This window comes from Elaeis guineensis, chromosome 2, assembly GCF_000442705.2.
Source record: "Elaeis guineensis isolate ETL-2024a chromosome 2, EG11, whole genome shotgun sequence".
NCBI classification, from domain to species: domain Eukaryota; kingdom Viridiplantae; phylum Streptophyta; class Magnoliopsida; order Arecales; family Arecaceae; genus Elaeis; species Elaeis guineensis.
In genome coordinates this window covers 96,265,941-96,280,881 of record NC_025994.2, presented here as the reverse complement: position 1 = coordinate 96,280,881, position 14,941 = coordinate 96,265,941, and the positions used below count along the sequence as shown (strand labels likewise).

The 14,941-nt window shown below is 36.4% G+C and overlaps 1 protein-coding gene across 1 annotated transcript; it reads right to left on the bottom strand.

The window, feature by feature from the left end:
• Positions 1–8,409: 8,409 nt before the first annotated feature.
• Positions 8,410–9,594, bottom strand: LOC140855332 (uncharacterized). The gene is made up of 5 exons (XM_073251209.1): positions 9,577–9,594; positions 9,265–9,486; positions 9,082–9,174; positions 8,881–8,997; positions 8,410–8,799 (listed from the first exon to the last, which is right to left on the bottom strand). Exons 1-5 carry the CDS (start codon positions 9,592–9,594, stop codon positions 8,410–8,412), a joined length of 840 nt encoding a protein of 279 aa, XP_073107310.1.
• Between the last annotated feature and the right edge of the window lie 5,347 nt (positions 9,595–14,941).

Genomic DNA, 14,941 nt, shown 5'->3' with positions numbered 1-14,941 from the left:
GTGAGTCCGTCCGAGAGAAAGCCTTTTAAAAGATGGCACCACGGGAATTGAAGACTTTATAGTGCTTGAGGGCTTTTGGTTCCTAAGAAAGGTCCTCGGTACAAATTAAATTGGTTCCTGGGTTTGGTGGGCCCATTGGGTGTATGACGTAGGCCCACAATTTCAGAAGAAAATGGCATTTCAAACTCAAAAGAAGTGAATCGCTTGATCATGGCTCATGCCCGTAGTGTTGCGTTTCTTCGAACGACTTTGATCTGTGATCCCTTTGAACCCATAAAGGGCCAAAAAAAAAAAAAAAAAAAACCTTAGCACTTATTTGATGTACTTTGTTGTCAATCCATGGGTCGCCACCCAGCCCACGGATCAGCCCTTGAAGGTTATTGTAATAATTGTGCCTCTACCACTTGAATTAAAAAAAAAAAAATTTCAGACACCAACAGTCCGGGTTCATAATAGCACGACCTGATGTGGCGCTTTTATCCCCATCAGGAAAATAGAGTATGTCCCATTTATGTTAAAGATGACCAATGAGAGATCTTAGATTATTAACTCTCAAATAGGAAGTAGTCCCAAACACAGTTGTAATTTGAAATAGAATATTTTTCCTTTTCTCTGTCTTAACAAACGCAAGTTACATGTAAAATTTAAGCGATGGCTAGTTATGCCAAGCAATGGGAAGGTCACTAACAAGAGGTCTCAAGACCTTGGAGTTTTGTAAACCATAGCTTAAGGTAGTTGTTGATGTGTTTGAATGTCATGTTGGATGCATTTGGATTTGTTCAAGGGTTCTTGCTATTTATATTCAGAGACAGAAGTGTACTCTGGATCTGGTGCTTGAGGATTTTATTTTTTTCTGCTTGGACAACTTTATTGGTATATGAGTGGACAATGCTTCATGATTTCAAGAAGTCCTAGAATTCCAACACAAAAAAAGGATTAAATTTTAGAAAATTTATTCCTCGGGCCATATAATGCGCAAAGAAATTGATAAAACTATTCTACCATGAACACCATATATTGCATAAGAAGTTACATACAAGGTGCTGCATTTTTCACAACCTTTTGTCCTTTTTATTCCATCTGCCATCAAATGAGACCTAGCGATGATATCTTTTACTTGAGCAGCTCAATTGTAGCATGAGGATACAATGTCTCTGTTTCTTCTTTCCCAACTAACCTTTACTTGCCGGGTTTGGAAGCCGAAATATCTCATTCATTGACCCACACTTAACTGCTTTATAGAAGGGTAAAGATAAGAATGACAGGGATGGCCACCACATTATATATTCAAAGACATGTTTGCTTGCATGCCATGTAGATATTCCATTTAAAGACAATGTACGTGTGAATAGCTAAATCAAGGGCCCAAGGAGAGGGATGAGCAAGCTAAGGAGCTTATGATGAGTGCAGGGATCAGGAAAACTCCATTGGCAACCACCACCTAATTCACTTTAGAGGGGGAAATTAGTAAGACGTAGCCCTCCACACAAAATAATAGTGTGGAATGTTGTTGTTGGAACAAAGACATGCCATAGTACTGAAATTTCATGAATGGTATGACATGAAGGTAGCTGCTTGCTGAAGGCAACAGCCATCTATAAATTTCAATTATTGGAGTTAATTTGTTACGGGGTCGCTCTGTAGATATAGACTTGAATCCCGTCACCGGATAAGTTTCCCAGCAAATTGTCATGAGTGACCCATCTTACTTCATCAAACAGATAAAGGAAGGAGCAGTTAAAAAATTAGAAAAGCTTTACATAATATCGATGCTGGAATTGTCAGCTTATTGGTTAGTGTTAGACTACTTAGATGTTTAAAACTATTAAGAGATTTTTTTTGTTTTTGGTTATTGACTTGGGAAAAACGTAACGTTCCTTTTCTAGGTTAAACGTGTGGAAGCTTGCGATTGGCGGATTAGACCCATATGAAGTCTACCGACACAAAAAAATTATAATATCTTCTTTCAAAGAAAACAAATTATGCTCTTCTACCAAGAGAAAAAAAAAAGAAGAAGAAAACAAACTAAGATATCATACATCCATTCACAATAAAATAGGATTCTTCTAAGAACCTTGGAGTGCGTAGTTCTGTCCCGGTCAATCCTGATAATTATACTCTAGATTACTTTGCCAAGTGTTGTGATTCAAGCAGCACTCTTCAGATAACATTGGATAAAATAATCATGAATTGGTAGATAAGGAAGGTTAGGCACCAAACAAGACTTCAGCAGGCAAACTCTTCTCAGCCGGGGATTTGGCTTGGAACCACAACAATGATTACACTGTACAATTAAATTTCTGAAGTTATTCATGGATGACCATCATTGTGTATGCAAGAAATCATTAAATGATGTCACCCATATGTTTGTGTCTGAGTTGTTTACTTGTTTGAAGAAGTGCAGTCAGGGGAACAACTAGTCTTATAGTGGTGAGTCACTGGCTTAAGTTTTCTTTGAAGGTGGTGATGCACAAGGGACAAGCTTGAAGACCCTGGTGGCAAACAAAGCTATGAAGCTTCGAGAAACAAATTGTTTTCTGAGGAATTTGATTGTTGCCTTCTCTTTTTCTATCTTGGTCGGCTGGAGCTGTTGAGGATTCATTAGATATGGCTGCAAAGAACCGGCCATGAGCCTCCTATGCTTGGATAAGGGTTCATTGTTTTGGTAGTTAAAACCCAGTAGATAGATTTCATGTAAGACACTTGTCACGCTTGCCCTATAAATAGGAGAATCTTAGGTATGAATCAAACATCATCGATGACGGGATTGTTGTAGGCGTGAATTAACTTAGGACTGGAATTGTGAGTGGCATTTAGGCTTGATGCCATGTGTTAAAGAATTCATAATGTCTCCGCTTTTTTGGGACCAGTAAATTGCTTTGTAGCTGATAGGAAAGTAACCGCCCAAAAAGATGTGAAACTTATTGGTAGGCCTGTCTAACGAACATATTACATCACGTATGCATTATGTATACACAAATGATATCTATATGTTGATCGATCAGGCGTGGAATGGCACGATTAAACTGCCTCCCCCTTCCAATATTAGTTGTAGAATTAATTGAGATATATATGCCTGGATTAGATGAATCAATCTTTGGAAGTCATCTCCACCATGCAGTTAGATGTCCAACTAAGATCTCGCCTTTCTAGTAGCAATTTCAGTAGATATATTTGTCTTTGTAACGAAGCGTGCCCACCTTGCATAACTCTATTAGGATAGCAATCAAAAGTGTATCCAGAAAAATAACCAGAAGTGTGATCTGTACGAAAGATCTTGATTTAAGTTCAATCCAATCCTTCCTGCTTCTTGTGCATGGCATGTGATAGATGCTGGTCTGGGCGAGGCAAACTCTTTTAATTCTACTCCTTGGATCACGCAGCTCAACTTTTTTGCATCCAGGCTATATGCCTTCTACGCTCTGGGAACCTTTTCTTCTCCGAGGCAATTGTAATTATGATGCTGCATCACATGAGCACACGTTACAAAGCAGCTCAGAATAAAGCCAACCTGTTTTTAACATCAAGTCCTGTTTTAGAACCAGAAAAAACCAACCTAGTCTTGGTTTGTTGTTGGTCCAAGCTAAGTTGGCTTCCTGGATGTGAGTGTAGTTGAGCTCTCCCTCTCGGAGTCAAGTAATGAGGTAACTACATCTCTCAGTGAACTGGTCCAACATTGTGATCAACGAAGCTCTCCAACTCTGAGAATCTAGTTTGGTAGCATCAGAAAACCAAGTCGATGATTCAAACTGCTGACCTTTTACTAAGAGGTGAAAGGTACTGACCACTGGGCTGAATTGGACTTGGAACCTAAGATGAGTAAACTATCATAACCTAATTCGGAACCAGAGCAGACAGCCTAGAGTTTATGCTAACAACTCCAGCATTAAAATGAGAAATGCTTCGGTCTCATTCTCACGTAAGCTTTTGTACAACTGATTCATCTCTGAAACCAAATCTCTCTCGAGCAACCTTGCTTGCAATTATGTTGGTAGCGATAGGCAAACTAGCAAGAAAGCCTGAAATGGACTATTTTGGCCTACCCTCCCGACTCCCGCTCACGTCGGTCACCATTTAGTGCAGAGCCCTGGTAGTCAATACACTTGGATTGTATCTTTCGTGCGGAAGAATGATTAATCTCCTTTCGCGACCTCAACCATCGGATCACGCTTTGTACATCCTTCAAAGCATGATGTGATGCCACGTAGTCAACAGGTCTGTTGTTTCCAATTAAAAACAGTAAACAAGGAGTAGGTTCCCACGTCATAGATGCCATTATGGAAAGTACTTGAACATTAACGTCGACTTCGCCCTAATTCGAGTTCTCCCTGGAAGTATGTGACTTGGGCCAAACAAGGCAGGTCTCCTGTAGGCAGTTACAAAGTAAGGACAGGTCTCAGAATAAATCCAAGAACACGGACCAAATTGGCTGAACTCCAGGTCATGATGAACCGGGAGCTGTCCTGATGCAACTGCTTTCCCTGAATGCAAGATTCAGAGAGACAACCTGCACATTAATGATTGCTCTCTCTGCCGGTTTCACGTAAAATTTATCCTATTTTCAGAGCAGAATTGCAAGTTTGAATTTTAAAGACCGTACGTGATGTTATGGTAAACGTTTCATAAATGTTCAAACCGTCTGTGGCATCAAATTCATTCTAACAATTTGTCGTGGCATTCTAAAGTTAAAAATAGATGCCCTGTTAAATGAGAAGTATCGCTCTGGTGTTAAAACACAGATCAGGCCAAAAAATACAACAAACTTCAAAGGCAAAACCATCCATGTAATAATAATCCAAATTTTTAAAAAAAAAAAAAAAGAAAAAAAAGAGAACGAAAGAGGACTCCTAATAGAGTCCGTCTTCCCCCATTGAATCAGAATAAGAGTGGGATTCTAAGAGCTCGAGATCCCATCTATAAAATCTCTCTTCCCTATCCTAAGAAAGCCCTGACGCCATCGGGCTTCCTCCCTCTTCTTTCTCCCTCTTTTCCTCCATTGGAGTCGCCCTGGTGTTAAAACATAGATCAGAACCTAAAGCCAAAAAATACAACAAACTTCAAAGGCAAAACTATCTATGTAATAACCCAGATTTTAAAATAATAATAATAATATAAAAAAAAAAAGAATGGAAGAAGACTCCTTCTAGAGTCCATCTTCCCTTTTTGAATCAGAATAGGATTGGAATTCTAGGAGTCCTAAATCTCATCTATAAAATCCCTCTTCCCCATCCTAAGCAAGCCACGATGACATCGGGCTTCCTCCCTCTTCTTTCTCCCTATTTTCTTCCATTGGAGTCGCTGATTGTCTTCACTATGCCCACCGAAAATCAAGACCAAAGATGCCACCGGAACCAAGGCAAGATCCCAATCCTTCCTTCTCTCTCTCTTGCTCATCTTCCCCCGGCTCTAGACCTCACTGCCGACCATCGGCTTTACTGAAAATAAATCCCAAAGAAGATCCCATGTGTTTTTTCCTGTTGGTCGTGCCCTTTTCTTCTTTTTTTTTGGCCACCAGCGCCACCACCCACAGTGCCGCACCTATGAATCATGAACCCCGACCTCCCTGCCATCCTTCCTTATGAGTCTTGGCTGCCAGTGATTGGTCAATGATTGAAAAAAATATAAAAAAGGGTGGTCCCCTATTTTTTCAAAGTTTTATGGTTTTCTTTTGTTGGCCGAATGCTTGCCGCCGGCCCTTCTTTGCTCCGCCGCCGTCAGCTACTTACTGTTATGGCCTGCTGCCGGACCTCCACCTGTGCTGCCGCCATCCATCGTCGGTCTTCCGATCAAGAGTCACAAACCACCCGTTTCCCCCGTGTTGGGCCAAAGAAAAAGAAGAAGAGAAAAAAGAAAAAGAAAAGAAAAAGAAAAGAGAGAAAAAGGGCTTTCTCTCTCTTATTCACTCTCTCCTCTCTCTTCCTCTCTTTATCTAATCCATGGGCTTTAGTATGAACCTAAGATGATCTTTTCAAAGAGATCTGATCTCGCTTCGATATCCATGCAGTTGGTTGGATCCCAGTCCAATTCTTATCCAAAATTTATAGTATCTGATCACAATTAATCCATATTGAGTCATCATGACATGACCCCTAATTATCTTGATCATAGTTTTCTCTTTTGAGGAAGGCGAAGAGTTTCTCTCTCTTTTTTTTCTCTCTAAAATTTTTTCTCTTCATGATTTTCTCTCTCTAAAAATCTTATAGATCAGTAGAGGGTCTAGATACCTACGTAATCTAGATCCTAGGAAAGTCTTGGACTTATAATGTTTAAAATTTTTTTCATAATTTTTTTATCCTTAATTATGCATGATTTTTATGTTTAATCCTGATCATGTAGAAATGTAATTGTTGTACAAGAAGATATCGAGTAAAATATCTTGATTTTAGATTCGTAGATTGAGGAGCTCATCAATTTCTGTATTTAGATCAATCATCGATAAAAATAAGAATCCATGTATATGATCACCATTATATATGTTATTTTTACCATTGGATTTGTATCATTGAATTTATATTGTTGGATTTGGATGGATGGATTTGTTATGCTTGAAATACAACTGTTTCATGAATAATTTTTAACATAAGTATATTATGTGTTGGTTAGATATATGTGCACTAGTAATTGATAGTATGACTCTATAGATCTGATATACTTGTTTTAATCATGTCTCAAACTGAAATTGATGTAACAAATTCAACATGAAATAAAAAATATGGTTTGGACTAGCCTCATCATGGAATAGCCCGTCAGATACTTATGCCTAGAACAGTCTTTACGGGCTTATACTTAGACCAACCGATCAGAAACTCATGTCTGGGATAGCACTGCCAGCACTACAAGAAATTTAGTTTTTTATGACAAGCAATGTTGTCACTGAAACTTGAAATATTGTCACTGATGAATTTCTCTGATAACAAACTATTGTCACTAGCCGGTCGTAATTGCTTCATCGCTAAAACCATTTATGACAACTTAAATTTCTTGTCACTGAATCATTTCTTTTCTGTGACAATAGAGCTTGTCACTTAATGTACTTTTTGCTGTCGCCAATACAATGAAATGGGCATGCCTTGAAGGATCTTGTGACAATAGTAAATCTATTTAGAGACGAGTTCTCTTATTGCAGAAAAGTCTTACAGAGACAAGAGTTTCACTTGTCACTGAAAATAAAATTTGTGACAACTTAACTTGTTACAGAAACAAATCATTCTTGTCACAATGCAATAACGTAAATTGGTTTTGGGACAATAATGACTCTGTTTAGTGATAAAGTTTTTTGTCACTGAAATAGCTTAAAGTGACAAGAACTTTTATTGTCACTGAAAATAAAATTTGTGACAACTTAACTTGTCACAGAAACAAATCATTCTTGTCACAATGCAATAACGTAAATTGGTTTTGGGACAATAATGACTCTGTTTAGTGATAAAGTTTCTTGTCACTGAAATAGCTTAAAGTGACAAGAACTTTTGTTGTCATGGAAAATCTCATATGTGACAACTTGTTATTGTCACTAAAATTTAGTGTATATGACTACAGAAATTCATCTCATTCACAAGCAAACTAAGAATCCAAATACATCTTTCTCAATATTTGCATTTCAGTAGATATCCAAAATAAAAATCACAAGATAGTACCAGTAGTTCATAAGCACTCCATATGCTATTTAATTGATCAAAACCAACAGTATATGATCCAAGACATCCAAGGAATTTTCAATTTCACTGTTTGAAATTCGACAGGACATCCAAAATTAATTTAAAAAAAATACTGACTAGTATCTATAGTTCATAAGCACCCTACATTCTACTTAACTGATCAAAACTAACAGTCTATGACATCCATATTTTCAAATTGAAGCTAGTTGATGTACTCCCATAATGCCAACAGAAGTAGCTGCCCATATTATTCCTGCATATAAACAAGGTTTGGATTAGTAAATGATTGGCTAGAATAAAGTTTTGAGTAATTAAAGTCTAGCAACCTCTAGATAAGCAACAGATTATCCACTAAAATTTTTTAAAAAAAAATAAAGCAACTTTTTTTGCATATAATTTGTAAATTTATACCTCATATTGAAAAGTTGAGACAACAAGAAAGATTTTCAATCCATGTTTTCAATGGATTACACAAGAAATGAGCTCAGGCATGTTAGCAATTAAATTTTTAAAATAAAAAATTAAAAAAAAAAGAATTGACTATATATTAAGAATCTCAATTCAAAGTTGCCATTCCTAGAATTATAAAAAATTATAGATCTCACACTCTTAGAATGCAGCACTGTACCTAAGTATACTATAGCTGATTGGTTGTTGTTTATATTCCTCTCTTATAGATCATTGAAAACAAGAAAAAAAAATATCATATTTAACTTTTCTACTTTCTTAAAAGTAAAAAATTCTTACTTGGTCAAGATTCATGCATTGAGGAAAATGAAGCTCTTGATTGGGAGAAAGTTTCAAAAAAGGCAGCAAAGCGAGCTTGGATTATAGCATTAACTTTTTCATTAACTTGTTCCTCCATTTGAGCTTGAATCTCAGCTCTAACCTCATCTTGCAATTGAGCTCGAACGTCTTCTCTAATGCTATCCACCAACGATTCCTTAGCTTGTTCGACAGCTCTTTGTACCTCTTCTTGCACATTTTCATTATACCTAACTCTCTTAGATGGTGCCTTCTTTCCAGCATCTTTGCCACGAAAATAACCAGACTTTTGACCAAGTACTTGCAGTAATATGTCATCACGAGTCATTTGGGATTCATTCTCTTGTGTTTGTTGAACAACCTCCTCAAGTTGTTCCTGCAATAGATTATCAAAGATTAGATGCCAAAATAATGCATAATGAATTTTAAGAACAATAAGAAAAGTTTTTTAACTAACATGGATCTCCTTGGATTTAGGGTCAGACCATACTAATTCTCCTTCTTTATTTTTCTTAGTGTGCTGAATCAACCAAACCTGATCTGGTGGTGCTTTTTCACCTGTTTCTGGGTCCCTCTGAAATGAATCACAAAAAAATAAGTGTTTTATTTAGAAGTTTCTAAAACTATGTTAAATCTTTAATTTATTCTAAAAACTTACAGTTGATTCTTCAACTTCAGCATAAGATCGGGTGCCACATGTATGCTTAGTAACTAGCTTTGCCCTATTTGCTGCATTTCGTTTGCTTACTTTCTACAAACAATTGATACATGCAACTAACATCATCTATAAATCCAAAATGATGATGTATATATTTTAAATATAAATTTAATTTTAATTTACAAAAATCTGAAAAGCATCAGAGCTGAAGTATGCCATCATATATTTCCAATCTTCTGGAGTAACATCTTCAGGAATATTAGCCAACCTCTCCTCATCAGTTCTAAATTTCTTATATAAATCATGCAAGCGATTTCTCCAACCTCTATAAAGTCGTTGCATGATGGCCAAGACAAAAGCACATAAACGATATTCATTCCTATCATCTTCCATCTTAAACTTCTCCTAGAAGACACAAACAATGTAAATTGTATGTTAATATATATAAATAGAAATAAACAAGATACTAAAATCAATCATAAATATTTAATTTACCTTTACTTGTAGCCACATTCGCTCACCTACTCTATTTGCCGCATCTGGCCAATTTTTTACAGTTAATGGAGCTTGTATCCTGACAACATAACCATAAAAATTGACAATATCTCTAGCATTTTTTTCTACTGCTCTCAGTATATCATGAGGGATGCTAACTTTCAATGGTCCATTCTTTGTTCTCATATCAACCTTAATACATTTGTAACGCCCACGCACATTCTTACTTGAAACAGTTGCTATAGAAAATAAATTACAATTAGTGTAACTAAATTTAAGTAGAATAAATTAAAAGTTTCAGCTATAAATAAAATATTATTATACCAGCATTACTACAATGACTAGAAACTCTTGGTTGAGTTTGAAGTTGCTGTCCATGGGATTGACTTTGCTGCAATTCAAGCATCTGGTCTTGGTGTTCATTTGTCTGCTGGTTTTGTTGGTCCCAAAGTTGTGCCTCTTCTTGTGATTGATTTCGCCGCAGCCTTTCTCAATGAGGTGATGTAACTTCATTTGTTTGAAATCTTATATCAATAACAGGGCGTTGTCCTCGTCCACCAATTCGTGCACCTCTTCCTCTACATCTAACCATTTCCTAATAAAAATAATAAGCAAGCTTTTTAGTAAAAGTTCAACTAATTATCAGCAACATCTACTAAATACACAAAAAAATATGAATATGCCATCAGAAGATACAAAAATAACATGAACACAATAAAATGATTTAAATTAAAATACCTGTTGGTCATCACATAATGTTTCTGTCACTAGCTTGATCTGTTATTTATATTTCTCTTTTCAGAATAAAGGTGTCATGAAGAAGTGTTGTGGGTGATGTATGATGGTGAGCGAAAGCTATAAGGGAGAAAGAAAGTCTACAAATAATTTCCTCCATTGGTTTTGCTTTGCTTGTAAGCTAAGGGAGCAAGAAAAGTTTACTTCAAAAAAAAATAAAAAGGAACAAGGAGAGTGTGCCAAATCATCATTTGCTTCACTTGTATACAATCATACCTGCAAACATATTATAAATACAGAGGACAACCAAATAAGATTTGTAATCAAGGTTTATGTAATCATTTTTTATGAGGTGTCCATGCTAATAAATCACTTCCCAAAGTAGGTTAGGGAAGGATTTGGGTCCAAATATCTCATAAAACAACCAAGAACCTTTACCAAATAGATAAGTTGGTACCTTTAACTAAATGAAAAAGAAAAAAAAAAGGTACCTCCAATTTGTCCTCACTTTTAAGGACCAGGGGAGGGTTGGCTGTTGAAATTTGCATCACCCGAGTGGTGCCCCATCTTACTTCTAGAGCAATCACAAGGAGAGCAGTACCCATTCTCTCAGATTAATCAAGCAGAAAATTATTAATACAGTTGAACTATTCAATCAGTCTAAGCTTTTGTATGGTGACATTCCTCCATCCTATATATATTCTCCTGTATTTATTCAACCCATATCACACGTCTGGATCTTACATCTGAGACTCACTACCTGATGAACAGATTGGTATCATATTCATATTATCATGAGAACACAACTCCATAAACTGATAGTTAGGAGCCAAAAAAAAAATGGAGCTTGGAAGTCTGACACCATGGATTTAGTATCATATTCGTATTATCATTTGAATAGAACTCCATAAATTGAAAATAAAGAAACCAAAGAAAAAAATTTTCAATCAAAAATCCCCAAACGTACCCTACAAAATATCATGCTTCTACCCAGATTAGCTCTCCAAAACCTCAAGCTCACATCGCTGCAACTCACATAAAATCCCATATCATCGGAACCTCAAAACCCCTCTAATATCCTTAGATGCTCTCCTTCTCCATAGATCTCCAAAAATAGATAACGAAATGAAAAGAAAAAGATGCAAAAACCAAAGGAAAATGATCAATCTATGAGGGAAAAGGGCATACCTTTGATTTTTTCTATCCGTCCTCTGTTTCATCTATTTTTTTGATATTTTTCCTGGATTTTCCTTTGTTTTTTATGAGGCTTAATCAGGTGTGGAGGCTTGGAGCGGCCAAATGGGGAAGACGAGGGGTTTTGGGCCTCTTTCCCATGAAACCAAGAACAACGCGCGAAGATTGATTTCTCAGCGGCAGAAAATTTTTCATTAAATGAGCATTAAAAGTACTTAAAATAGGTTAAAAATATGGAACAATCCCGTCACAGGGATCGACTCATGAGTCGACTCATGCCTGGGGGTCGACTCATGGGTCGACCTCTGTGGAAAAATATCAGAAAATGAGAAAGGAAGCACGGTTCTGTAAAATTGGCCTAAAACCCGCAGAGGTCGACTCATGGGTCGACTCATGCCTTGGGGGTCGACTCATGGGTCGACTCACAGGGTGTGCCAAGTTTGTGCCATCCAAAAATTCAGCGTGCCAATCATCTCATATGCCATGAGTCAACTCATGGGTCGACTCATATTTTTCAAACATGAATATCTTTCAAAATATAAGTCCAAAAATAATAAAATTTTCATCAATAGATCACAAATCTTTTTTTCTATCATTTGATGCTTTCAAATCAGGATTTGATAAAATTACGATTTTGCCCCTGAAGAGCAATAAGTCTTTTTCAAGCGAAAATCAATAGTACCCCTTCAAATGCTTTGTAATCATCAAAATCAATCCAAGGAGCAACAAGAATGGGCATATCTATACAAAAAGACTTTTGGTATTAGAGCAGGGGTTTTGAGTTCTAACTTTTAATATAGTATGACGGCCTCCTCCAAATCCAATCCAATGTGCACCAGAATATTTTCTTCAATGGAGTTATCAATTGGAAGGGTGCCAGTTGTGAGTTCTCTCACATCACTACTAATAGGTGTGGGGGTTTCTGGGATTGAGTACTTGTGAAGAAGTGGTAAACATGAAGGAGATGAAACGTTTCGTTTCTTCTTCTTCTTCTTCCTCTTCTTTTTTTTTTTTAGAGGGCAAAGAAAGGGCTTCCAATCAGGGGTTTGGTGCTTAATATTTTTTTGTTTCAGTGACGAGTAAATATTGTCATTGAATTTTTTTCTGTGACAAGAAAATATTTTTTGTGACAAGTAATTATTGTCATCGATGCCTTTTAGTGACAAAATTTTAATTCTTGTCATGAATAATATTTTATTTTTCTAACTAATATTTTAGTTTTTTGCACTTTTATTTAGTGACAAGTTCTAGTGACAAGAAAAAATTTTTTGTCACCAATAATTAATAATCTATGACAAGGATATTTGTTTGTCACTAAAATAAATCAATTGATGCTAATCAGTGACGAGCATGATTTCTTGTCATAGAATATTTATTTTCAGTGGCAAAAATTTTCTTTGCCACAAAACACTTGCCACTATAGATAAGATTTCTTGTAGTGCAGGAGCTTATGCTTTGGACAACTCCTACAGGCTTTCATTTGTGGGACAGCTTCTAAGAGCTTATGCCTAGGATAGTCTGTCAGGAGCTTATGCTTGGGACAGTTTGTCAGGAGCTTATGCTTGGAATAGCCCCTATGAGCTTACGCGTGAGAATTCAGGTCCGATCAAGAATTGAGGTATGATCTTGATTAGTCCAAGTCAGAAAGAAAAGATTAAGAAAATTAGATATGTGATAAGAAAAATAGATGACAAGACATAAAATTCATGCTGAATAAAAGATTTTCACTAGTTGATACATGATAACATATCCTTTTTGACAAGACAGATGATTGACATATATTTGACATATATTTTATGGATATTTATAATATTCTGGATATTGAATATAAGATTTCATGCTATATTGCTTATCATTATTTTTATATTATATTATTAGACTGATGTGATATGTGAAATTTTTATTGGACTGTAAAGCTCATATTTTTTTATTTTTTTTCTTATCAGAATTACAGGATGCTCATAATTGGCTATGGTATAGATATGCGAGTGAATGAATACATAGATAGAGTGTCATTCATACTTGATCAGAAGATTGAAGGAATTCAATTTATAATTATATAAATTTTACTAATTATTATTCAAATTAGATATTATGGATGTTAAGGTTGTAATGAATTATTTTAGACCTTGCATATTCCTTAGGGCTTATCCTAAGGAGTGTGCGGCCATCACGTATCCGATCCGGATGTTGGGTTCAAGGTGTGATAAAGTAGTATCAGAGCTTAAGTTTAAGATCACTAGGGACTGTGACATAAGCTATATCAAAATTTTGGATTACAATTATTGGAGTATGGTAGAAAGATATTAAACCTTAGATTATGACCACTGAGGATGGTGACGTAAATGGTATCAAAGTGATAATTTATGATCTTAATTGGTTGAAAATTATTTAGTAAACCTCGAAAAATTTGATAAATTTAAATCAGAATGCATAGCAAAAGTGTGGTGATTTAAGCGAAGATATTATGGTAGAAGATTTGAATTTCATTTTCTCAATAAAGAAGGTTATCTTAGAGCATGAAGATAAGATGAAAAGTTTGTACCCTTAAGATTTTAACTTGCAGCATACTAATTTTGAGGATGAAATTATTTTAAGGGGAGAGAATGTAATAATTTAATTTTTTTTTTTTAAAAAAAAGAGAGAACGGAAGAGGACTCTTGATAGAGTCCGTCTTTCCTATTTGAATCAGAATAGGATTGGGACTCTAAGAGCCCTAGATCCTATCTATAAAATCCCTCTTCCCCATCCTAAGCAAGCCATGATGACATTGGGCTTCCTCCCTCTTTTTTCTTCCTCTTTTCTTCCGTTGGAGTCGCTGATTGCCTTCATCATGCCCACTGAAAATTAAGATCGGAGATGCCATCAGAACCAAGATAAGGTCCCAATCCTTCCTTCTCTCTCTCTTGCTTATCTTCCCACGGCCCCAGACCTCGCCGCCGACCATCAGTTTTATTGGAAATAAATTCCAAAGAAGATCTCATGTGTTTTCCCTATTGGCCATATCTTTTTTTTTTTTCGGCCACCAGCGCTGCCACCCATGGTGCCGCACCTATGGATCATAAACCCCGACCTCCCTACCATCCTTCCCTATGAGTCTTGGCCGCCGGTGATTGGCCAATGATCGAAAAAATATAAAAAGGAGCAGTCCCTTATTTTTCCAAAGTTTTATGATTTTCTTTTGTTGGCCGGCCGCTTGCCGTCGGCCCTCCTTTGCTCCGCCGCCGTCAGCCACTTACTGTCATGGCCTACTGTCGGACCTCCACCTGTGCCGCCGCCATCCATTATCGATCTTCCGACCAAAAGCCACAAACCACCCGTTTTCCCCCTGTTCGACCAAAGAAAAAGAAGAAAAAAAAGAGAAGAAAAAAAAAAAAGAAAAAAAAAGAGAGAAAAAAGGTTTTCTCTCTCTTATTTCTCTCTCTCCTCTCTCTTT